The sequence below is a fragment of the Ictidomys tridecemlineatus genome, chromosome 16, assembly GCF_052094955.1.
Source record: "Ictidomys tridecemlineatus isolate mIctTri1 chromosome 16, mIctTri1.hap1, whole genome shotgun sequence".
In the NCBI taxonomy this organism is placed as follows: Eukaryota; Metazoa; Chordata; class Mammalia; order Rodentia; family Sciuridae; genus Ictidomys; species Ictidomys tridecemlineatus.
The window spans coordinates 47,076,957-47,101,352 of record NC_135492.1 but is presented as its reverse complement, the minus strand read 5'-3'; the positions used below and the strand labels follow the sequence as shown (position 1 = coordinate 47,101,352).

Below are 24,396 nucleotides of genomic sequence, written 5' to 3'. Positions count from 1 at the left end.
TCAGGGCCACAATCTCATGGACCTGCTTCGAGTGAAGGAATTCACTGAGCACCTCATGGTGTGCGGGAGCAGCCTGCGTTGTCTCAAAAGCACTTGAGTCCGTTTCCACAGAGCCTCTGAGACTCAGCTCTTCTGTTTGTTTGCAGGGGTGATGGGGGAATACGAGCCCAAAATCGAAGTGCAGTTCCCAGAGACCGTCCCGACTGCCAAAGGAGCCACCGTCAAGCTAGAGTGCTTTGCTTTAGGAAAGTAAGTTCTACCTACAGTCCCTCCCTTCTGCTGGGTGGGGCAGGTGTAGAGTTCTCCTTAGGCTGTTCACGGGGATGGCTTCCGCAGGGGACTGAAAAGCCAGTCGGACCCTTCTCTGCCACTCTGCACGTGCCTCTTGGATTCTGTCCACACCCAGAGAGACACAGGTAATGGCCAGAATTTCTTTTAAAATTGAATTCAGGGGCACTCCGCCACTGAGCCCCATCCCCAGCCCCTATTTTTGTGTTTTATTTAGAGACAGGGTCTCACTGAGCTGCTTAGGGCCTCACTTTTGCTGAGGCTGGCTTTGAACTCACGATCCTCCTGCCTCAGCCTCCCGAGCCACTGAGGGATTGATGACAGGTGTGCACCACCACGCTGGGCTGCTTATAATCTTTTTTTTTTTTTTAATGATTTTTGTGTTCTACATGAACCATAGAAAATATTCCTTATTGTTTTTTTTTTTTCATTGTATATTCAGTTCTAACGGAAGGGTTATTTTGGGTTCCCCTGTGTTTCCAAATCACGGCAATATCAACCACAGCAGTATCTTTATTTTGGTGTAGTACAATACGATGATGATATTTTTTTTTCCATGTCCCGAAGACTTGCCGTTTGAAATGAATTATGATACGCCTGCAGGATGATACACCGCACAGACACTTAAAGTCAAGTTGAAAAACATGCAAGACGTAGAAAACACCCGTGATTTATGGCTAAGGGAGTTAAAGCAGGTTGCTCACCAAGTACACCGTGGTTGTGTTTTTAAAATTCATCTTTGTTTTCAAGGGCCTGTGTGAAGTTAGTTGGAGAAGAGTTCAGAGCAGGTAACCGGATCATCCGGGTTGTGTGTGTGGTGAGATGGGTAAAGGAGACGTCTTGAAAGGTCTTCAGTTCCCTTTAGCACATCAAAGGGGGGCTAGGAATTAAAGTCTATTCACCGTGCTTGAATGGCTCCTAGAATAAAAACAAAAGGCCACAAATTGGGCTCCTGTCTTGCACGGGGGAGATGTTTGGGTCGGCCCACGGAGCTGCTGAAATAAGTAGAGTTATTTTTAAAGGCCCAGGATGAAGTGTGCATCTCCTTGGAGCGGGAGGCCGTCCATCATACACTTTCGATAGAGCCTTTCCGCAATTGGAGCTCTGTGTGTGTCTCTCTGATGAATTTAAAATCCTTCTAAAACAAATATAGTGGAGTGGATGGCTTTAATTTTTTTTAGAATACCATCTCAGGTTTCCCAGAGAAGATTAGCAAGTCCTTTCGACTAATTACTTCTCGGTGAGTGTTTTTCTTTTTTTTGTGAAAAAATAAATAAGTAAATGATTATATCCCCTGCTAGGAAGCCGCAGTCTTCAAAGCTGTGGTTAACTTGCTGAAGCCATCGATTTGCAGGCTCAACGCTACCCTCCTTGCAGTTTAGGCTGTCTGCTAAACAGTTATGGCACGGGGCATGATGGATGTCTTGAGAGCACATAATAGACCCTCGCAGACTGCGGCTGACTTTATCTCACTGTTTTAATTAAAGTCCCTCCAAGCCACCTTCCAAATGGAATGCATCAAGTGGGTAAGGTTCTCCATATAGAAATGATGTGAACCGTTCCTCCAAGTCAACACGTGGGCTGTATCTCCCAGATTTCCATGAGTTCAGTCATTTCTACTATTATTTCGGTGTTTCTCAAGGCGGGGTACTTTCCTTGTTGGGCATGAAATATACGGGTACATACATGCACTGTGGTGCACGCCTGTCATCCCAGCGGCTCGGGAGGCTGAGGCAGGAGGATCATGAGTTCAAAGCCAGCCTCAGCAAAAAAGCAAGACGCTAAGCAACTCAGTGAGACCCTGTCTCTAAGTAAAATACAAAATAGGGCTGGGGAGGTGGCCGAGTGTTTGAGTGCCCCTGAGTTCAATCCCCGGTACCCAAAAAAGAAGAACGTATTGCCTCTGTTGTCCCCAACTAACAAGAGACAAACATCTCAGGTAATAAGCATCTCATTATCTCCCAGTTGATGGGTCCAGAATTGAGGCCGGGCATGGCCAGGTGACTCTCGCCCCATGTGGCATCCGCTGAGGTCCCAGTGGCCGTAAGCTGACAGATCCGGTGGTGTTGAGAGCTTGGGAGAGTCGCACCCCTACTTCTGGTGTCGTGGTGAGGATGCTGGAAGCTGAGCTCACGGAGATCCTAGACAGAGGGTTCCACTGGGGCGGCTCTGTGTGGTGGTCTCAAAGTCACAGGCTCTTCACAGGTGCCTCACGGACACCTTAAACTCTTACCTGAGTTTAAGAAAACACAAAGAATACCAGAGATGGATATGATATTTTTTAAATTGGTTTTATTTTTGTGACTACACGACGGTGGAATGCATGACAATTCTTGGTACACATACAGAGCACGATTTTTCATATCTTTGTACATAAAGTATGTTCATCCCAATTCATGTCTTTATATATGTACTTTGTGGGGGTTTTTTTGCACTATATTTCTATTACACATACATACCACAAATTTTTATATCTCTGTTTGTATATGAAGTAGGTTGACATCCAATTCATGTCTCCATACCTGTACTTTGGATGATGATGTCCATCACATTCACTGCCCTTGCTAATCCCCTACCCCCTCCGTTCCCCTCCCAACCCTCTGCCCTATCTGGAGTTCACCTATTCCTCCCATGCTCCCCCTCCCTACCCCACTATGAGTCAGTCTCCTTATATCAGAGAAAACATTCAGCATTTGGTTTGGGGGGATTGGCTAACTTCACTTAGCATGATCTTCTCCAACTCCATCCATTTACCTGCAAATGCCATGATTTTATTCTCTTTTATTGCTGAGTAATATTCCATTGTGTGTATATATACCACCGTTTCCCTATCCACTCATCCACTGAAGGGCATCTAGGTTGGCTCCACAGTTTATCTACTGTAAATTGTGCTGCTATGAACATGGATGTGGCTGCGTCCCTGTAGTGTGCTGATTTCAATGATATTAGTGGTAACATAAAATAAATGAAGTTCGGAGAACACTCCGGTGAGCTTGCATGTTTATAAGCCAAGAAGGCAAGGGCTGTGGGGACGGATTCTAACTCGATCTGCTTCTTTGCGTTCTTGCCACCATCAGCCCGGTGCCAACGATCGTCTGGCGAAGAGCCGACGGGAGGCCCATCGCCAGGAAAGCCAGAAGACACAAGTCCAATGGAATTCTCGAAATCCCCAATTTTCAGCAGGAGGACGCCGGCATCTACGAATGTGTGGCCGAGAACTCCAGGGGCAAAAACGTAGCCCGGGGGCAGCTGACTTTCTATGGTGAGTGGGCGATTCCAGTCTGGCATTCGAGATCCCTGTAGGACGTCTTGGTATTAAAAAAAAAAAGAAAAAATCATGTAAGATCCTATATGAAAAGCACTTTCCAGTGAAGCTGGTCTCGTAGGCACTGTGCAGAACAAGCCTGTGCATTCCTCTGCGCCGGCTCCACGATCAGCCTTCCCTGGATGATTCTGGGTGCGGAAAGTGAGGATGGGGTGGGGGGGCAGGATGTTGTGGGAGCAGAAAGGAAGAAATTAGGCCGCTGTGTTTGGGGTTGGAGGTGAGTGTGAACACACTTTCAGAGGAACCTGTTTCTCGTCTTCCCATCAAAGCTGCAAACTCAACACAGGAAACAATCTGTTATTCCTGCTCCTGAATTAAAAAAAAAAAAAAAAAAACGCTCTGTGCTTCATCCGAGGGCCTGTGTGACTCCTCGGTCACTGGTCCTTATTGGTCGCTATTTAGTGTGATACCGTGAACATTTCAAAACGCACGCGGTCCCCATGGAGTCCTCCTCAGATAGGACCGTGACACATCTCTGTCCCGCCCCCCCAAGACTCTGTAGGAACAGCTGCTCCTGTTCCAATCAAAGCACCGGCCTTGATCCAAACATCAGATCCGGGTGCAGCGTCCAGCCTGGTGGCCGTCACTGAGTCCGTCTTGGACACCCGGTTAGGGTGTCGGTCTGAAATTCAGCAAAGGATTTCGCCGGACAGGCATTTGGAAAGAAAAAAAAAACTGAGTTCTGTCCAGTTGGGCCACGTCTGCCTCCCCTCTCTGTGGGGTATGGGAGATGAACATCACAGATGGGTCACGGTTCAAGAAGGGTCTTAGTCAACATTGTGGCCTGTCACCATGATGAGAGCAGTGGCGGGTGGCCACAGCTGGGGGGACCTTTTTTGATCCATGACCTTCTGCGCCATCTGGACTCTGATCGCCCGGACACAGGGAGGATGGTGAGGGTAAGCGTTCAGGGTTCTGGAACGTTCTTCACCAGACGGGGCCAAATAACAGTTGTTGGGATAAACCTGCGTTTTCTCTTTGATCGTGCGTGTCCCCGTACGTACCAAAGGACAGACGTGATAAGTGTTCTCTGCGCTTTCTTAACTGAGGGTAGCTGATCTGGTGTTGATACCGCAGTCAACTCACTGGGAAAACGTCAAATGAAGAAACCACGAACCCTAGGAATGAACGTATTCGTGCATTCCGTGAGATTCAGGGAGTTCATTTAGGTCTTGGGGGACTTTAAAACCTGAGTTTATTTAAAAGGTCACTGGGGAGCCTCGTCCCCTTCTCCTTCACGGAATAGACTCCTCCGCTTACGGGGGGGTGTGCCGGTTCCCAAATGGCATCCAAGCGGCTCCAACCGATCCAACGAAGCCATCGTCACCTCCATAATTCCCCTTTTAAGAGAAAAGCCCGCTGTTTCTGTTGGTGACAAAGAGGTGACACTTTCTGTGACCCAGGGCTTGGCACACACACACACACGACTTTTCCTAGGGGTTCGAGATTTTTCCTGCTCTGGAAATGACCGCCACCTGCAGTGACCGTGATGGAGAGGCGGCCTTGTCACTCGGTCCTGAGCAACGCTGTGTCTTTTCAGGGATCCTGTCCCAGAGATGAAACTCAGGTGCTCACGGCGTCTGCCTGGTAAATGAAGTCGTCTGCTAAGTGCTTGGCTGTCATTCCCCCCGCCCCTCCACTCTCTTTCTGTCTCTCTCTTTATTTTTTAATCTGGATCTACCCCAGCGCTCTATTTCCAACTCCCAGCTGCCCATATCTCCAAGTTAAATGGATTATCACAATTAACACCACACTGTCTGTCCATTCCCCCCAAAAGGGGAGCAGGCCACCCCCACTACTTATCCAGGAGCCGCCTGCCTCCGTTGACAGGAGAGATTCTTAGGTGTGTGCTAGTTCCGGGAGGAGGTCACCAGGAACGTGGGCTGGGACACCTCCGTTTCTTGATCGATTTGGGGTTTTCACGTTCCACCTCTCAGCTCTGCACGTGGGTAGCCACACAGGGGCCCGATGACCCTCCTGGTCTGGCTGCGTGGGACCTTTTCTCTTCTTCTCACACCTTTCTCCAAAGACATCCTGAGTGCCGCAGCAGGACTCTGGCCCTCCCTGGGTCAGCACCAGGGACGCCCCTGTCCCTTGCCAGTGTGTTCCCATGGGGCCCGTGTCCGTGGGTCAGCCGGTGCCACTTGGGTTGGACACACGAGGACAACTCAGCCGAGTTCAGCCACAAAACATCTCCACCCCACCCCTCGTCCCTGTACGAGGCCGGCACGGCCTAGTTCCAATCTGCTCTTTCAGCCGTTTTTTTTTTTTTTTTTTCCATTTGAAAAACTTCCTGAAAAACAGATCTGTCTTTCAGAACAAGACTGTGACGGATCTTTGTTCCTCGAGGTAGAAATTGACTGAGAGGACTTCAGTCCGTCATTCATGGACTCGACAAATCCCTTTCCGTTGCCCACCCTGGGGCGGGCACTGCTGGGTACCAGGGCTGCAAGACAAATCTGTGCCCTCCAGGACCTGATATGTCACGAGAAGTCTCACTAAAAGACAAGGTGCTCTTGAGCGAATGAATGAGCTAGAAATTTTCATTTTGCAGGCAGAGTTAGGAAGAATCCGTTTGTTGTGATAGGAAGTAACTAGGAGCAAGAGAAAGGCTTCATAAGATACAGTAGTTACTTGGCTTCCAGGAAGTTGTACCTTCAAGCAGAACGTAAGGGCATGCAAAGGCCCTGAGGCAGAAAACTATCTGACCCGGTTGAGATGCATCAAGGACACGAGGGTGACTAAATCATGATGGGTGAGGGCCCAAGGTTTGAAACAGAGGCAGGTGACAGATAGTACCTTCCAAGCCTGGTGCAGGTGGGTTTTACCCAGAGTACCCTGGGAAGCCATAGGAGGATTTTAAAGAAAGGAATGAATAATCTGGTTCATGCTTTGAAAAACCCCACTCTGTTTGCTTCGAGGAGAATAGATTACTGAGGACCAACCCTAGGAGCAGAACATTCAGGAGGCCATCACTAGTATCTGGGTGAGAGATATCGGTGGCAAGATCTCAGGGGGAAGAAAAGCGTAGACAGACGGGAGAGCTATTTGGGAGTTAGTCCATAGGAGTTTCTTAGGTCAAATTCCTATAGTTTATAGACAAAGAAACTGACTCCCCAAAGAGATTGCGTGACTCAAGTTTACATGGTGAGAAGCAGAACTAGGCTTCCAAGGCTACTCTGCAGCCTCTGAGACTCCCTGTTGCATCAGGAGAACTTGGAAGTCTTATAAAAATACAGAATACTGAGCACTGTGCAAGAGATTTTGATCTGGTAGGTCTGGGCGAGGATGTAAAAATTTGCATTTTGATTCATTCCCCAGGTAATGCCCACGCTGCTGGTCTGGGGACCCCCCCGTGGTGAGCACCATCACCCTGTACTAGGCAATCCCAATGCTACAGTGAGGCTCAGTTTTGATTCCATTCAGGAGCCAGGCACGGTGTGGCACGCCTGTCATCCTAGCAGCTCGGGAGGCTGAGGCAGGAGGATCTCAAGTTCAAGGCCAGCCTCAGCAAAAGGGAGGCTGCTAAGCAACTCAGGGAGACCCTGTCTCTAAATAAAATACAAACTAGGGCTGGGGATATGGCTCAGGGGTCGAGTGCTCCTGAGTTCAATCTCCAGTACAAAGAAAAAAGAAACCACTTCCACGCAGGAGAAGGTGATTCTATTCTTGCTGTCCCTTGGTCATTGCAGCCAGTCTACACAGACAAAGGAGAAGAAAGGTGCTAGAGCAATTAGCTTTGAAGCAAGGAGAGGAACGTCTAAAATGGGACTTAATTCAGTGGATGATTGCTCCTCTTTCCACCTGACTGTGTCCATATTCCCTTTTGAACCAAGTGACTGATAGAATTATAGTCATCATGGAAAAGAAAGAACCCGACTGAAGGGACCTGGTATTTAGAGCCTTTAGTACACCTTCTCCTACACCTGACTGCCACCGTGGGGTGGGGGTGGAGCCAGCGCATCACTCGGAAATAGGGAGCACGGCGTCTTGGTAGTGAACCAGCCTTGACTTCACAGGAGTGGGAAGGAACCCTCTGATTTTCAAAAATAAAGAAAATAAGGCCCAGAGACGTTGAAATAACCCCATCACCCAGTGACTGGGAGTCGGATCCAAGACGAGAAGCGGCTTTCTCCTCTTGGCACATGCATTGCTTTTCTGACCCCAAGAACGCTGTCGGAAGGGAGGTCAGGGAAAAATCCTTGCGTCACCCGTATCCTCTCTCTGCGAGTTTCCACGGCCAGAATGCGTTCCCAGATGGAGACGTGCCCATGAACAATGGAGAGGGATCGGTTTGCTTTCTGTTTTCTAATCTGGCCACCTAAATGTTGAGTTCAAATGGTTTCCTTCTTTCTCTTCTTCTTCTCCCAGTTACACGCAGGCTGTACTTCTAGACCTTAGATAAGCAAAACCGGCCCAGCGTGGTGGCACACGCCTGTAAGCCCAGCAGCTCAGGAGGCTGAGGCAGGAGGATCCTGAGTTCAAGGCCAGCCTCAGCAATTTAGCAAGGCCCTAAGCAACTCTGCGAGACCCTGTCTCTAAATAAAATTCAGAAAAAAAAAAAAAAGGACTTGGGATGGCTCAGGGGTTAAACACCCCTGGGTTCAGTACCTGGTACCAAAAAAAAAAAAAAAAAAAAAAAAAAAGAAAGAAAGAAAAAGAAATATAAAGAAATCAATTCGTATGAGCCTAGAGTCCTAGCTTGGTTAATCTGGGTAGAACTGGGCTGAGTAAATCAGACTTAAGGATTCTTTTAAAAAATGAATATATTGCCCATTTGTTAAAAAAAATTTTATGACTCCTTCATGAAGTTCTGAACCGCTCACAGCACCTCTGGGAAGAAAAGAGAATCTGTCTTTTCTAGAAACTGGTTAACAATCAAATGAGTTGAACCAGAACGTAAGGAAATGATGCACCTGATCGCAAGAAATGGTTCTGCTGCTTGTACCCAGTGGTCTGTAGGGGTTCGGGAGGATTGCAGGTGGCAAGACAGAAAAGATTTATGGAGAGTTGCTCCAGCAGAGTAAAAAGCTTGTTAGGGAGGGAAGGGGAAGCAGAGTATTCCTGAAAAACAATATGGTACCCACGGAGGTTTGGAGGCAGGAGCTAGCTTATTGGAAAGGAGGAGAGAGAGGACTTAGCTGGAGAAAAAATAAGAAAACGAGATGAGACCAGACGGTAGAGGAGTTTGAGTTGTAGCCTAAAGATATGGGATAATGGTCATGTCCTCTTAATGTATGTAACATCTCCAGCTTGTGAAGCCCATTCACAAACCTTATCCAGGGCCTCGCACAGAGACCGCCTCCATAGTGTGTTTGATTTAGTCATGAACGGGCACCTGTAGCAGAAATATGCCCCCTTCTAGTGCATGTTCACATAGCTGGTTTCTGCATTTTGTCATTGGTATCTGCAGGAGGCCTGACGTCCCAGCCCTCTCCCTCTCTCCACTGCCAGATGCGAAGGTCACAATTGTTACTTACGTAGGGACGAAGAAACCGCCAACGAGAATATGTGCATGAAAAAAAAACAAACAAAAGCTATACAAAACCCAGGAGAACTATGAATCCGGTTAGCTGATGAGGCTGTCGAAAGACTAATGGCCTCACAGGTTAAAGTCAGAGGTCACTTCAGACATGACCAAGTTCCAGGATCCCTGGGTTCATGGGTTAAAACTTAGACTTTCAACCTCCAGACTCCAAATCCTCAGCTCTCCTTGTTACAGCAAGCTCTCCGAGCAGCGTGGCCCATTTCAAAATACGTGTGGGTGTCATCGTGAATTCGCTTTTTAAAATTATTTTTTAAATTGTATGTGACAGTGGAATGCATTACAATTCTTATTACACATAGAGAGCACAATTTTTTTTCATATCTCTGGTTGTTTATAAAGTATGTTGACACCAATTTGTGTCTTCATGCATGTACTTTGGATAATGATGTCCATCCCATTCCACCATCATTTCTTACCCCCTGCCCCCTCCCTTTCCCTCCCACCCCTCTGCCGTATCTAGAGTTCATCTATTCCTCCCATGCTCCCTCTCCCTAACCCACTATGAGTCAGCCTCCTTATATCAGAGAAAACATTCGGCATTTGCTTTTGGGGGATTGGCTAACTTCACTTAGCATTATCTTCTCTAACTCCATCCATTTACCTGCTGGTGGGACTGCAAATTGGTGCAGCCAATCTGGAAAGCAGTATGGAGATTTCTTGGAAAACTGGGAATGGAACCACCATTTGACGCAGCGCTATCCCACTTCTCCGTCTATACCCAAAGGACCTAAAAACAGCACACTACAGGGACACAGCCACATCAGTGTTTATAGCAACACAATTCACAGTAGCTAAACTGGGGCGCTAACCTAGATGCTCTAGGCCTTTGATGTTGTGTGGGGAATGGATGAGAACCTGGAGTCAGAAGAGGGGAGATTCTCATGGCTGAACAGAGACCCAAGTCGGATCCAAACTCAGAATGCAGCACCTACCTTTCTTATAAAGCTGGCTCTTGCTTCCGGTGGTTTCTACACATTGGAAGTTGGGCGAGGGTTTCAAGAAATCTATTTTTTATAGACTGGAAGGCTCTGTGATCGCCGTGGGAAATGAGTTGAGCCCCTGCCAACAGGAGTAACATGGGGTCTGAGGTCCACTGAGAGCATCTCCATGTCTCCATGAATGGTGTGAGGATGCCAGGCTAGAGATAAAGATTTTGGAAGCACCTACATACAGATCGGTGGTTAAACTAAAGTGAAGTCATTACCTTCAGACTCAGGAAGCCCCCTACCCATATGACTCTTAAGCAATGGTAGCAAGATCTCCACCGAATCCCAGAAAGGACTCCTCTTCTCCATCAGAAAGAATCGCAAAGGTCTACTGGTCATCTTTTCAGTAGGAGTTGAGGGGTTTGGCTGTCTCTGTCTTTTCTTTAAGATTCTAAAGTCTCCAAAGCTGAAGGGCCTTGGCGAGCATTTCTTTCTGTTAAAAAAAAAATCACTGATTTGGGAAAAATTGGAGAGCCGCATACCTTGGAGAACTGCTTGGCCCGTGGAGTTCCAATGATATCTGCTCGCCGTGAAGATGATGATTGGAAAAGAGGCTGAATCCCGCGGCTGGAACAGGCCCACATTGATTCAGGTCATTCTGACAGTTATTGAACAAACAAAGATTGAGATGAAGGGGTTGTTCATCGGTCTCAGAGACTAGCCATGTGACAAGGTCAGATTCCCAGCCCGACTATTGAACCCACGGTTTGAATTTGTAGCTTGGAAACGAGGCTAACATGTCCCAGAGAAGATGATGGCGCTCGATATTCTCAACATGTCCTTCAGCTGCCTTGACCTTGGGAGAACCCAGAAGGCCCAAATGGATGTTTCTCTTTTAACATGTGAATTTAATTCCGTTTAATATGTGGGATCAGTATGGAAAGCACGGGAAAAGGGAATTTCAGAATGAAAAAGAGGAATGGTCCTTCATGGACCGGCGATGCTTTATTCAGCACCAGAGGGGCACATCATCCAGGGGCAAAATGGCGGCAGGGCACTACTTAACTTTTGGCAGAGCCAGATGGTGGGAGGAGTTTAGGGCAGGACAGGAAGACTGGTAGGTAACGCATCCTTCAACTATCTCTGTATAGTACTAAAGAAAGCACTTAGAAATACAGTAGTACTGAACTTTAGTACCCAATAGTTCTAAAATCATTTAGCATTTGTTTAGTATTTATTCCTAAATACTAAATGGTACAATAATATTTAGAATAATACTATTTAGAAATAATAGTACTGAACCATCCTGCCTGGGCCTTTCTCTGAGCTGGTATTTTGACATGGAGTTGAAAAATGTAGATGGATTTTGGTATCTGATATCCAGATGCATCATCAAAAAAAAAAAAAAAAAGAAAAAATTGAGGATGGCCGGGCATGGTGGTACATGCCTATAATCCCAGCAGCTCAGGAGGCTGAGGCAGGAGGATCGTGAGTTCAAAGCCAGCCTCAGCAAAAAGCAAGGCACTAAGCAACTCAGTGAGACCCTGTCTCTAAATAAAATACAAAATAGGGCTGGGGATGGGGCTCAGTGGTCGAGTGTCCCTGAGTTCAGACCCTGGTAACTCCATTCTCAAATCCCCCCAAAAAAAGCTGGAGGTGGAGGTGGGTTTAACAAATGATATTTCCTATAATGGACTAAACAGGAATGTCTGTTATCCATAGACTCTGGTGACTCAAAGAGATTTATGAGCTATTTCTATTAAGCGTCAAACTTTATTCTAGCACAAAAATCTCACCCACTTAGCTATGATTCATCCAACCTTAGTGAGTAGGAAGGAAAACTGTTAACTAGGTGGGATTTTGCCCTGAAGATCTTCCGTTGGCATGTGAACATAAAATCCACTTCGTTCTCTTTTTTTTTTTTTAACCTAATAGGCTATTCTGTTCCTCATCTCCACGGGCCCGCGTGCAGATATGCACTTTAAGAAGCAGATGTTTGCCGTACGTCAGATTCAGCTTTTGTGAATCCCTTTTACTTTAAAAACCCAGAGGTGGTCCACAAACACCAAATGAGCTGTTCATTTCACCTTGGCCCCCGCAAAAAAACAACAGCCCTTGTGGGTTCAGGTACCAGGACCCCCAGGGTCCCCGAAGGAAGAAACAGAACGGATCAGAACTTTGCAGAATTCTCCCCAGGACCTTCCTTCCCTGGCCCCACCTGCTTTATAAGATGGCAAGGTTTTTGTTTTATTTTTTCCTTCCTGCCTTCTCTAGGTTTGAAAGAAAGCAACTCCTCGTAAGCCCAAGTGTTGCAGAGAAACCCGTGACATTGAAATCTGTGTCTCGGCGTGTGGTTTTGATGTTTCCTCTTTTGAACTTCAACTTGACATTGCTCCATAACTTACATTTGCCCTTCCGGATTTTTCCCCACCCCCCCTCCTCTGCCCCCACCCCTCCACTGTCTTTTCCAAAGTTTGGCTTCGTGGTGAATATTGCACACAGATTTCTGGTTCTTTTCTTGTTTGCTCTGTTTTCCTGGACTCGACGCAGGGTGTGTGGGGGGGTCAATATTCAGCCGCTGAACGTGAATCAGGCGCACAGCAGCCGTGAGTCCTATGGGGGTTGCACATCGGGGTCCTCCCGGGGGGAGATGTGGAAAGGCGTTCTTTGGGGCTCCCTCTGCATTAGAAGCAGGAAGATGGAGAGCCGCGGCCCACGGGGCGGCTCTTTCGAGGATGTAGGTCATCACCCTTCATTCAAGCTAATGCTTGTTGATGTTCTAACTTTTTTTTTTTTGAAGTTGACCCTTTTGGCCTCCTGTATTATGCAGCCATGCATCAGGCCCATCCGTAGAGGATGGGTAAACCTGTTTGGCTCTCTGGAAAAATGAAAATATGAAATTGCTCATAGATGGGAAAAAGAAGAAAGCTCTCAGGTATGCAAGGACCTGGAGACCTCTACTGGATGAGGGACTCACGGAGCGCTTCCCCACTTTGGTTTATGACGGAGAAAGCAAGACACGCACAGTTTGGCCTCAACCCGAGCAGTTTCCTTTGGAGTTCGATTGTGGATGCTTCGAAGCCTCACGGGATGAAGCTCGCTGGGGTCAAGCCCGTCAAAGGACGTGTGAAGAAGATTGAGCAGCGTCTTCTCATATCGGACGGATATGGGCTCTGATCCGGTGGGCCTCAGGAGCCCTGCCCCTCCAGAGACATCCTGTCGACAGAGAGCCTCCAGGAGAGAGCTGCGATGTCTTCCATGTGACTCTGGACAAAAAGGTCCCCTTCCTGATTCGTGTGACGTTAGAGTTAACGGCCTCCACGGTGCTCCACGCAAGATTTGATGGAACATGTCTTTATGTCCCTTGAGACCAAGGAAGATTAAAAAAAAAATTTAATTTCAGTGGAAGCTTGAAAACTGTGGTACCGTTTGGCTGGTGGAGGTGGTGCGCAGCTGGGGGCAGTGAGAGAATTTCCTGCTGCTTTGAATTCCTACGTGAGACTGTGGGCAGCTCTTGATGGCATAAGAAGGTTTTGTCGTTGTTGTTGTTTTGGGTACCAGGGATTGAATTCAGGGGTACTCGACCCCTGAGCCACCTCCCCAGCCCTATTTTGTATTTTATTTAGAGACAGAGTCTCACGGAGTTGCAAAAGCCTCACTTTTGCTGAGGCTGGCTTGGAACTCACCATCCTCCTGCCTCAGCCTCCTGAGCCACTGGGATCACAGGCATGGGCCACCGCACCCAGGTGCATCAGAAGGTTCGGTAAAGATCAAGACTCACTCAGAGAGCAGGGCTTCTCAGGGATGTACTGCTTCGGTCCTGGAATCTGACATCAGTGCGGAACCATCAGTGATAAACAGTGATGGCCTTGTTGAGGGAGAAAGGAGTCCCAGAGTTTGTCTGCACAACACGTGGGAGTGAAGTCTGTTAGTCGGGGACAGGCCAAGTGACACTAAGAAAGGACACCCCCAAAATGCAGTGGCTTAAATAAATCCAAGTGGCTCTTGTGTTTCTCCATCCAAAAATAAACAAGTAGGTCTAGGGCTGCTTTTCCTCAAGGTCATTCAAGGTGAAAAGGGGGTCCTTCTGTCGCTCAAAGCCTCTCTATGTGCCTGGATTGTTCAGTTATGATCGTTTTCCAATCAGGGTGAAGGGACAAGAAGAATGCAGGGCAGGTATCTTTAAATGGATAACCGGCAAGTTGTTCTGTCCAATCATATACTTGTGCCGTCGGCCTGAGCCTGGGTACTTGGTTGCCTCTTGCCGCAGAGCAATGTGGAAGCGCAGTGTGAGCCGAGAACTCGGCAGCTCAGCCAGACGTGGTGGGAGGGTGGGAAAGGGTTTCTCCTTCTAATTATAACAACAGATGTGTAAGGGTGAGGGGCAGTTCATTCTGCCCCTTCTGCCCATAAGTGATTTTGAAAGTTCAAAAAAAAAAATAATTAAAAAATTAATTTCAGTGGAAGCTTGAAAAATCACAAAGAGAATCTTCAGAGTAGGGTACAGATACGCCCCCCCACACACACTCACACCCCAACAACACTCTGTTGTTTGCATAACATCTGGGAAAAGAATCTTATTTAAAGACTTAGGTTCCCGTTGGATGGCATACCATGAAAACAGGTTGAGCACACGCCCCCGTTTACGCCCTGTTCCTTGCTTTCTCCACGGCTACAGCTCAACCTAATTGGGTTCAGAAGATCAGTGACATCCACGTGGCCATGGAGGAGAACGTGTTTTGGGAATGTAAAGCGAACGGGAGACCCAAGCCCACGTACAGGTGGCTGAAGAATGGCGAACCACTGTTAACTCGGGTAAGCAAACTCGGATGGCCGGCCGCTGTCGTGTCTCGGGATGGACAGTCCTGTTCAAGGTGGCCTTGTTGCTATGGAAACAGGGAGTTGTTTCCAAAACCACCCGCAACGAAAGGCCAACTCATAGTGGAAAAGGGGGAAAGGGAATGCACGTGACCAAGAGAAACCCTACATAAACCCCCGGGTCTCCAAAGCCGCGTTGAGTCAGTTCAGCATCGATCCTAAAGCACTGGTTTTTTATTTCCCAGATGGATATTTGTGGCTCTGCCCTGGGTAAGATCCCAACAGCAGGCCTGGGACATGTCCTTTTGCTCCGGTACAGACCAAGGTACATCCTTGGATCCACTACAGGGAGTGGGTATCAATCTGATTCTGGAAATTTCCATCTAAATGGAATAAGATCGTGGCAGAGAATGCTGAATGAAGGAGGAGGAACGATGGTGTCCGATTGAATTTTCCTTATTGTGTTTTCCCCCGCTAAACTTCAAATGTTAACTGGGATTTGACATTTTCCTCAGGCACCAAACTGAGAGCCTGTTTCTCATGGTCAGGTCTCGTCCCCCCGTCCTCCACCCATAAGAGCCCTAGGAAAGATTACTGCTCTGGGCACCAGGAAGAGAAAGGGGACTGTTTGTCCTCACCAACCCGGGTCACACGGACCTCCTCCTCCGTTGCCTGGAAGGGCTCCTCTTGGTGCAGGAATCTCTCAGTGATAAAGGCCAAGCTCAAACAAATGGCTGGATTGTAGGTCCCCAGGTAACAGGCGTGACGGTCCCTCTGTTTAACGCAGGGGGACTTGGAGAGGAGGTGATACTTACAGAGCTGGATTTGCAAGTTGCAACACCTTCAGGGTGACAGACATCCAAGGTCTTTTGTGCCACACACCGTCTTTGCCCCCACAGCTAGACTCGCAGAAGATGGTCCCCACCTTCCACCATACCACCCAATGCCATCCAGTACAGGAACGTTAAATTGTTCAAATGCATTTCGGGGGTAAACCTGAACTGACATTAAACATTTTCCTCCGCTTCCTCCAAGAAGGTTATAATCCTGGGAACCTTCAAAGGGTTGCCTGCTGGTCATTTGAGCGTCCTCAGCCCTCCACGGTCAACTCCCACCCCCAACTTTGCCCAGTTAAGCCCAAAGCCTTGAAGTAAAAAAAAAAAAAAAAAAAAAAAACCATTTACATTTCAAGTTCATCTATTTGGAGGGGGATATTAATCTGAATGGTTTCACTATTAAATCAGTGAGAACTCAAGAGAATCCCACCATTTAAATTCCATTTACCCACTGATGCCCTGGACGTTCTATTTAGCATCTGACCTGCCACGAGTTTAGTTGACAGACGCATGGATCATGTTATGTAAATTGCTTGTACGATGGCTGTTCTCTTTCCATTAAGTCCCCTTTGATAGAACGTGTAGCAGAATTGCCTTCAGGTCTCAGTTGCAGAAGGTCATTGTTTTGGCATTTTCTCTCCTCCCCCCCCCCCACAGGACAGAATTCAGATCGAGCAAGGAACGCTCAACATAACCGTCGTGAATCTCTCGGATGCCGGGATGTATCAGTGTGTGGCAGAGAATAAACATGGAGTTATCTTTTCCAGCGCGGAGCTCAGCGTAATAGGTGAGTACTTTATCTGGGGAAAGAAATGAAAAAAAAGAATTTTTTTAAAGCACTGGGGATTATTGAACCCCGGGGTGCTTTACCACTGAGCCACATCCTCAGCCTTTTTATTTGTTTTTATTTCGAGAAAGGGTCTCACTAAAGTTGCTTAGGGCCTCAGTAAACTGCTGAGGCTGGCTTTGCACTTGCGATCCTCCTGCCTCAGCCTCCCGAGTCGCTGGGATTACGGGCGTGCGCCACGGCGCCTGGCTCAACATAGAATTTTGAGATACCACGAACATTCAGACTGTAGCACTAAGCGAAGAGGACTATTGCCGATTCCAGCAATGCTTGACACAGAAACAATCAATAAATGACAAAGGTTAAAAAAAAAAATAGTGAAAGTCGTAAGTCTTGCAGGAATTTAGGATGGAGAGTTTAACGGGCTGTACGGGCCATCTAAGTTTGTACAGTTTGGATCTGGACAGACAGAATAGAGAAGCAGGACTGTTCCAGATTAGAGGGACACAGAGCAAAAGCTCAGAGTCACAAACTACCCAGGGTCGTTTTCTACACGTCCTGAATATTTTTTTTCCAAAATTTTTGATTCAGATGCACAAAGCAGGTAGACGCAGAGTTTCAACCTGGGAAATAAAGATGGAAAAATAATTCATGGCCACATTCAGAGATTCTTAAGTGACAGACTTAGAAGCCCCCTCTTAAATCCCTTTTTCTTTTTCGGAAAGCTCCTATTCATATATTTCAAGTGAGTTTGAAAGCCGGCTAAGTGTTTATTTGGTAAATCTCTGAAGTCCCTCTTAAGGTGCATGAGGGAGATGTTTGACTGTTTGTAAAAGTACCCAGGAATTAATATTGGTAAACAGCAGTCAGCTATGATATTATTCCATGAGACGGGAGAGTGATAATTTGGCTCTTTGGGGTCAGACGAGTGACTTGTTGTTACGTGTATTCAAATCTCGGTGAGGTTCAAAATGGTAAGAAACAAAACAGGGGAAAAAAATGCTTCTCTTTAGCAAAGGAAAAAGTGTGTGGGTACCTGCTGTGGGTCAAATATTAGCATCCCCTGTGCCCGAGAGGAGATTCCCCTTAATGCTTGATAATAGCTCTGCAGTCATGAATAAAGAGTTAGTTTTGAGGAAGCACATATTTAACAGGTTTTTTTTTCCTTGATCATGTTTTATACCTTCTCTCTGGTTATTTAATGCATATGTAACATATCTATATTTAATGGATTAAAACTGCTAAATCATTAAGCTAGGCGCTGGGTGACGTACTCACTCGGAGGACAAAGGCTAGAGAGAGACTTTTATCTTGAAGTCCGTCTACGTAGAACTGATTACAAGTCCATCACATTGAAATGGCCTTGTTTGGAACGGACCTATTACCAATTCATAATTCATCATTTCCCAAGGTAACTGTTTCCAGATCTTCTTTCCTGTAGGAACCTGTATTATGGATGAGGTTTGCTTGGGGGACCTACTCCGGTGGGCATCCGGGGGTGCCGTGTAGGTAGGGATACCCCTCATGCCATCCCTGTCTTCACTCCTGAGGGTATAGTGGAATCGGAGTGAAGACAATCTTGCAATCCAGGGAAACTTGAATCTTCTATGGGCGACTCAAAATGAGGTGATAAATGTGGCAGTCCAGTACTTTGTGGATAAAAAAAAGAAAACTTTGCTGTTCTTTCTACTCCTTGTGTCCCCTGAGACGACCGTGCAGGTGACTGCGATTGCTGATCCAATTGCCCATCTGAAGTCCTCTGTCATTCTGGTCCTACGGCGCTCAGGATGCATGGGTAATGATGATGGAGAAGATAGCTAAGGTCTCAAAGCCGTCTGAGGCAGGGCTTCGAGGACCTGTAATTCACTGAAGAGTGTTCTCCAGGAAACACCTAGAAGAGAAGGCAGAATAGGGAAGAGGAGGGGCTGAGAAGTGGGTCTCAGGTACAGTCTGGTCTGGGCCTCGTCACCAAGAGAGGTTTTTAAAACATAAACTGCATCTCAGAGCAAAGGGAAGAGGCTGGCCTTATTTAAATATCTTGATCGGCGGGTCCTCGGGCTGCCTCATTGGTGGTGGAGGTGGAGGAGGTAGGAGGAGGGAGAGAGAGTGAGACCAAGCCTTCCGAAGTCCGGTTCCCAGAGGAGTAGGCAGTTGGGTTGGCAAATGTCCACCATTTACAGCCCCTGGGGAGAGCGGAGAGGATCTGTGTGAAGGTATTGGTGACTTTCTCTACAGAGAAGGGATTGTGACCGCCAAGATCTTGGGTACTTTTTCCAACTCACCTGGGTCAGAAAAGGTACTCTAACAACCGGGCAATTTTCATTTCACAACGGGATGAGCTATCCCTAAGAGCCAGCAGACATCTGCTGGATTTTGAATATGACCTGACTTGACCATGACTTTATATGGTGCAGAAGTAACTGTGTCTTGAGAAATTTCTTTTTTCTTTTTATTTAATTGACACATCTGTAAAAACATAAAAATCGTACACATCCGTGGGTTACTGTGTGACCTTTCAATGTTTGCCTACTTTGTAGTCTATAGTGTTTAAATCAGGTTAAACGTATCTACATCCAGAAGCATTCAGCATTTCTTCATGGCAAAACCTTTAATAACCTGCCCTGGAGCTTTCTGAGACGCACAGCACGGGGTCTTGCGCATAGTAACCCTTCTTTGTCGCGGGACATCAGGATTTCTTCTGTCCAACTGTGACGTACTGCCCGTTGATCCGTCTTTCCCCGTCTCTCCCGCCTTTCTATTCTCCTCTGCCTCTGATAACCACCATGTTATGCACTGTGTCCTGAGGACGTTTTATGTAATCGTTTAGTATTAAGCGATTCTCCGGGCCTGCATGGTAGAGGGCATCTGACCCTGGCCGGGCACTGGAATAGCATCGAGTAACTCATGTTCCAATTACAGTGAGGTGCAGGGCTGAGCAATTATCCAGTTAATCTGGCATTTATCCAGATGATTGGCTCCCAAATTAGAAAACCATTAAGGCTAAAGCCAGAGTTATTTCAGAGGGACTTTCACAAGTGCTCATCTGCATCGGAGTCTGATTTCTCAGCTGCCTCGTTGAGCCAGATTACAAAATAATCAAATGGGCTGAGTGTGATCAGCATCTAATGAGAGGACAAATGCTCTTCTTCCCCAAATGTAGTTATCGAGGCAGAACCTTTACTTAAGTCATCAGGAAGAGGTGAGCTATGCACTTGGATCTCAAATTCCCTTACCGGTAGAATGAGGAAGGCCCTATGCAAATCTAAAAGTGTTTATAGCACTACAGAATTTTTTTTGCTGTTTTAATGATTATTCATACCCCAAATCTGAATTGCACATAGCTGCAGAATCACCAGTATATCCCACTTCTGTAATTCTCAAATTCTGCTGTAGATTATATTCTTCAGGGGAATTTTTTAATATTCTGATTCAGTACCTTATTCCATTGTCAACTAATCCCATCTCTAAGCCTGGGATCCAGGGATTTGTCCTTGGAAGTGTCCCACATGTAGCTCCAATGAACGGCGCTATTTAGGAACTATGGATGTATTGAATCAGATCAGAAGGTCATTGGGTTTGCGTAAAGGATCAATTCTTAAACTTGACCATGCATCAGATCGCCCAGAGAACATGCTAAGACAGATTGCTGAGTCCTCTCCCAGGGTTTCTGTGATGGTCATTCTGAGACGAGACCTCAGAATTTGCATTTCTAGTAGATTGCCAGGTGATACTAATCCAAATGCTAGTCCGAGATCCCGCCTTGAGAACCACTCTCCTAAAATAGGAAATCTGTTCTGCCCAGAATGTTCTTGTAAACTTGAACATACTCTACCTACTGAAAATTACAATGAGGATCCAAACTCTGAGCCAGAAGTCCCCCCCACCACCACCATACAAGGGAAATATCAGGAATCAAGATGGCGGCATGGGTCCATGCACCATTTCACCAAGTCAGTGACTAGCAATGGGCACATGGGGTGGCTTTATAGACTACCACATGAGGATTATGCTGAGGTATTACATGGTGTGGCTGTGGTCACTTAAACCAAACCCAGTGGGGGACATAGGAAACAGAGAAATCAGTATTATGATAATTACTTCCCCCCCAAAAATGCCATGTGTTACGAGTTTAAGTAGTAACTCAGAAACACAGCCAAGGCATCTCTGAGTACTGGTGCACGTACACTGTCCTACAACCAAACTCTCTGTGAAGATATTCTCCATCTTGAAATTCATCATCCTTTACATGAAGAGATTTCCAAAAAATCACTCCTAAAACGTAGAACCCTGCTCTCAAGAGCAGAAAAATTCCACTCTTTGAGCCCACAACCAAAGTCCTTTATCAGGCAATAAAAAATGTGCTCTCCCCCCACCTCCTCACCATATTGCGCTGTAGCTGTTTTTCCTTCCAGAAATCCAGGGTTAATTTAACTCTGTTTGTATGAATGCTAGCAAGATGGTTTCCTGCCTTTCCTCCGTTTGACTTCTACCATATTTTAAGTGTATTTATTTCTTTACATCTTTCACTATTATCCACCTCAAGTGTCTTTAAATTAGTGAATAAATTAAATGAAATGAAGTAATTATTTTTCCCCCCTCTACCTCCCTCTGGCAGCAAATTAATTACATTTCGGTAGTCTGTCCTAGGGGCGTATGAGAATTGACATTCAGGAAGATTTATAAGCAATGTCAGCAAGACTCCAGACTAGGAAGCCCCAGACCCTCAGTGGAGATACTGACTTCACCACAATCCACACACCTTTGTGAGACCAATTAAGAGATTTCTGCATTGTAGTCAAGGATAAATCCAAGCACCTCAAGGTACAGAGGAAAATGAGGGCACTTACTACTACAGCACCTCCTTCCTCCCCAGAAGAACATCAGGAAAATACTCCCAACTCCTGACATTTCCCTTGGAGAGAAAGGGAAGAATGGAAAGTGCATTCAACATTGTGACTTGGGGGGGACCTGCCAAAGAGGGTGGTTTTTTTCTGTACCTAAATCTAAGGGTTAACAGAAACATCAGGTAGGAAGGACACTGAGAAAACAAAAAAATGCTATTGCCCCAGCTTGGTTTGGCATCAGACTCAGCTAGCTGTACAACACACACTACGGGGAACTCTGGTGCCACAACTTGCTTATAGCAAGAGAGGTCACAATAACTCATAAAGACACTCAAGGGAGCTGCTGAGAAGAAACAGGCAGACCTCTTCAGGAAATGACACATAAAACCCCGGAGAGGACTCACCCTAGAAAAGGCTTAAGAAAGTCTCCAGAATCTCTGGCTTGGGGTAATTGACGGAATTCCTCTCTGTAGGAAACCACATCACAAAGACCGGGAGAGCTGTCTGGTTTCTCATAGGCCACAGTCCAAACAGAAGACGAGAAATCATACGTGGGGAAAAAAAATAGCCTTTTCAAAGGAACAGTTGAAATCTCTAGAAATTCTAAAGAAACGGAAACACATCAATGACCCAAGAATTTGCATGAATGATAATTTGGAGGCTGAATGAATTTTTCATAACAAACAAAGATAACAAAATCAGGAAATTGATGCGTGGGTAGAAGGAGAGTACCAGCAGACGCAGAAGGTGAAGAACCTCTGCTGATGCTGAAAGTCTGGTGCTGAAGAATACAATAACTGAATTGAAAAATCCACTCGAGGGTTCAATAGCCAGACAGAAGAAATGATCAGCAAAATTAAAGACGAATGAACACTGGAAATTATTGAGACAAAGGAACAAAAAAGGAAGGAAAGAGGGAGGGAGGGAGGAAGAAAGTAAAGTGAGTGAAGCCGACAGGACTTATGATGCAACATCTAGTAGGACAATATGCATATTATGTAATTCACAGAAGGAAAAGAAAAACAAAAGAGGGCTGGGGATGTGGCTCAAGCGGTAGCACACTCGCCTGGTATGCGTGCGACCCGGGTTCGATCCTCAGCACCACATACCAACAAAGATGTTGTGTCCGCCGAGAACTGAAAAATAAATATTAAAAATTCTCTCTGTCTCTCTCTCCTCTCTCACTCTCTCTTTAAAAAAAAAAAAGAAAAGAAAAACAAAAGAGGCAAAGAGCCTATTGGAATAAATAATGGCTGAAATTTTCCTCAAATACCAGGGGGAAATGAATTTACAGATTTAAGAAGTTCAACTGCCATTGATGTGACTCCAAAGAGGTATACACTGAAACACGCTATAATCATACTGTCAAAATTCAGAGACAACTGATATGTGAATGCTAACAGTAAGTGGGGGAGGGAAGAATACAAATTCATCAGATTAGACAAAGGAGAATGAAGGGAAGGGAGGGAAACAGGAATAGGAAACACAGTGGAATGAATCGGACATCACTTTCCTGTGTTCGTATATGAATACACAACCAGTGTAACGACACATCATGTACAACCGCAAGAATGGCATCCTAAGTAGAATAAGTTATACTCTATGTGTGTATAATATGTCAAAATACACTCTACTGTCATGTATCTCTAAAAGCAACAAAGTGAAAAAATAAATTCAGAGACAATAAGAGACTATTTGAGACAGCAAGAAAAAAGGAGACTGAAGTAATAATTAAAATCTTTCAAACAAACAAACAAACAAACCCAGGACCAGATGCTTCACTGGAGAATTCTACCAAATATTGAATGAAGAACTAACACCTTTTTTCCTCCACCCTGTCATGTAATTGAAGAAGAGGGAATACACCTAGCCTATAAGCTCAGTATGGTCAGCATTAACCTGTTACCACGGTCAGATGATGACACTAGAAAACTACAGACCAGTATCCCTGAGGAATATTGATGTAAAAGTCCTCATCAAAACTCTTCAGTTCCATTCAGCAAACTGAGGTCAACAGAATAGCTAAAGGATTATCTATCATACCCAAGTGGAATTTATACATGGAATGCCAAGATGGTTCAATATATGAAAAATCAATGTTACACATCACATTAATGGAATAAAGAGTAAAAAAAAAAAAAAATGATGATTTCAATTGATGAAGAGAAAAGTGTTCAAAAACCTTAAGCACCAAAACACTAAAGAAACTGAGAATAAAAGGAAGGTACTTAACATTATGAATACCACCTGGGAAAAACTCATAGCAAGCATCACATTCAATAATGAAAATTGAAAGCTGCTCTACTAAGATTAGGAAAAAGGTAAGGATGCCCATTCTTACCATTACTGTTTGACCAGTACTGGAAATGCTAGACCAAGCAATTAGACGAGAAAAGGAAATATCCTTAAAACTGGAGAGGGAATATGGTGAAATTAACTACATACAAGATCATGCAAATGACAAGGTCTTACATGTATAAAACTCTAAAATATCTACAACCAAACTCTTCAATGAACAAGTGGTTTCAGAAAAGCAGCAGGATATACCCTAAAACCAGGGGCATTTCTGTACTCTAACAATAACCAACCCAAAAAGGAATGTGCTGAAACTGTGCTGGTCACAATAGCATCCAAAAGACTAAAACCGAGGAACAAGCTTAATTATGAAAGCAAAGCGGGCTGGGGTTGTGGCTCAGCGGTAGAGTGCCCACGTATAACGTGTGAGGCACCGGGTTCGATCTTCAGCACTATCTATAAATAAATAAAATAAAATCACTCTGTCCATCTACAACTAAAAAATACACTTTTTAAAAAGAAAAGAAAACAAAGTCTTGAACACTAAGAACTCCATTATGTTGCAAAAAAAAAAAAAACATGCTACAAATGGAAAGGCATCCCTTGTTCATGGATTGGAAGACCCAATGTTATTCAAATGCCCGTTCTGTCTCTAATCATCTACCGACTGAATGCAATTTCTATGAAAATCCCAAGGCCATTTTGTTTTTCAGAAATTTACATATACAC

At 45.6% G+C, this 24,396-nt stretch overlaps 1 protein-coding gene across 8 annotated transcripts in view; it reads left to right on the top strand.

Annotated features, from left to right (window-relative positions):
* The window catches only part of Cntn4 (contactin 4), an 819,812-nt gene that overhangs the window by 680,333 nt on the left and 115,083 nt on the right, over positions 1-24,396 (top strand). For all 8 annotated transcript variants that reach the window (XM_040290063.2, XM_040290053.2, XM_078033565.1 and 5 more), the window contains 4 exons: positions 147-249; positions 3,366-3,550; positions 14,766-14,902; positions 16,399-16,528. In XM_040290063.2, the coding sequence (XP_040145997.2) occupies positions 147-249; positions 3,366-3,550; positions 14,766-14,902; positions 16,399-16,528 (555 nt within the window). The remainder of the gene's footprint in view (positions 1-146; positions 250-3,365; positions 3,551-14,765; positions 14,903-16,398; positions 16,529-24,396) is intronic.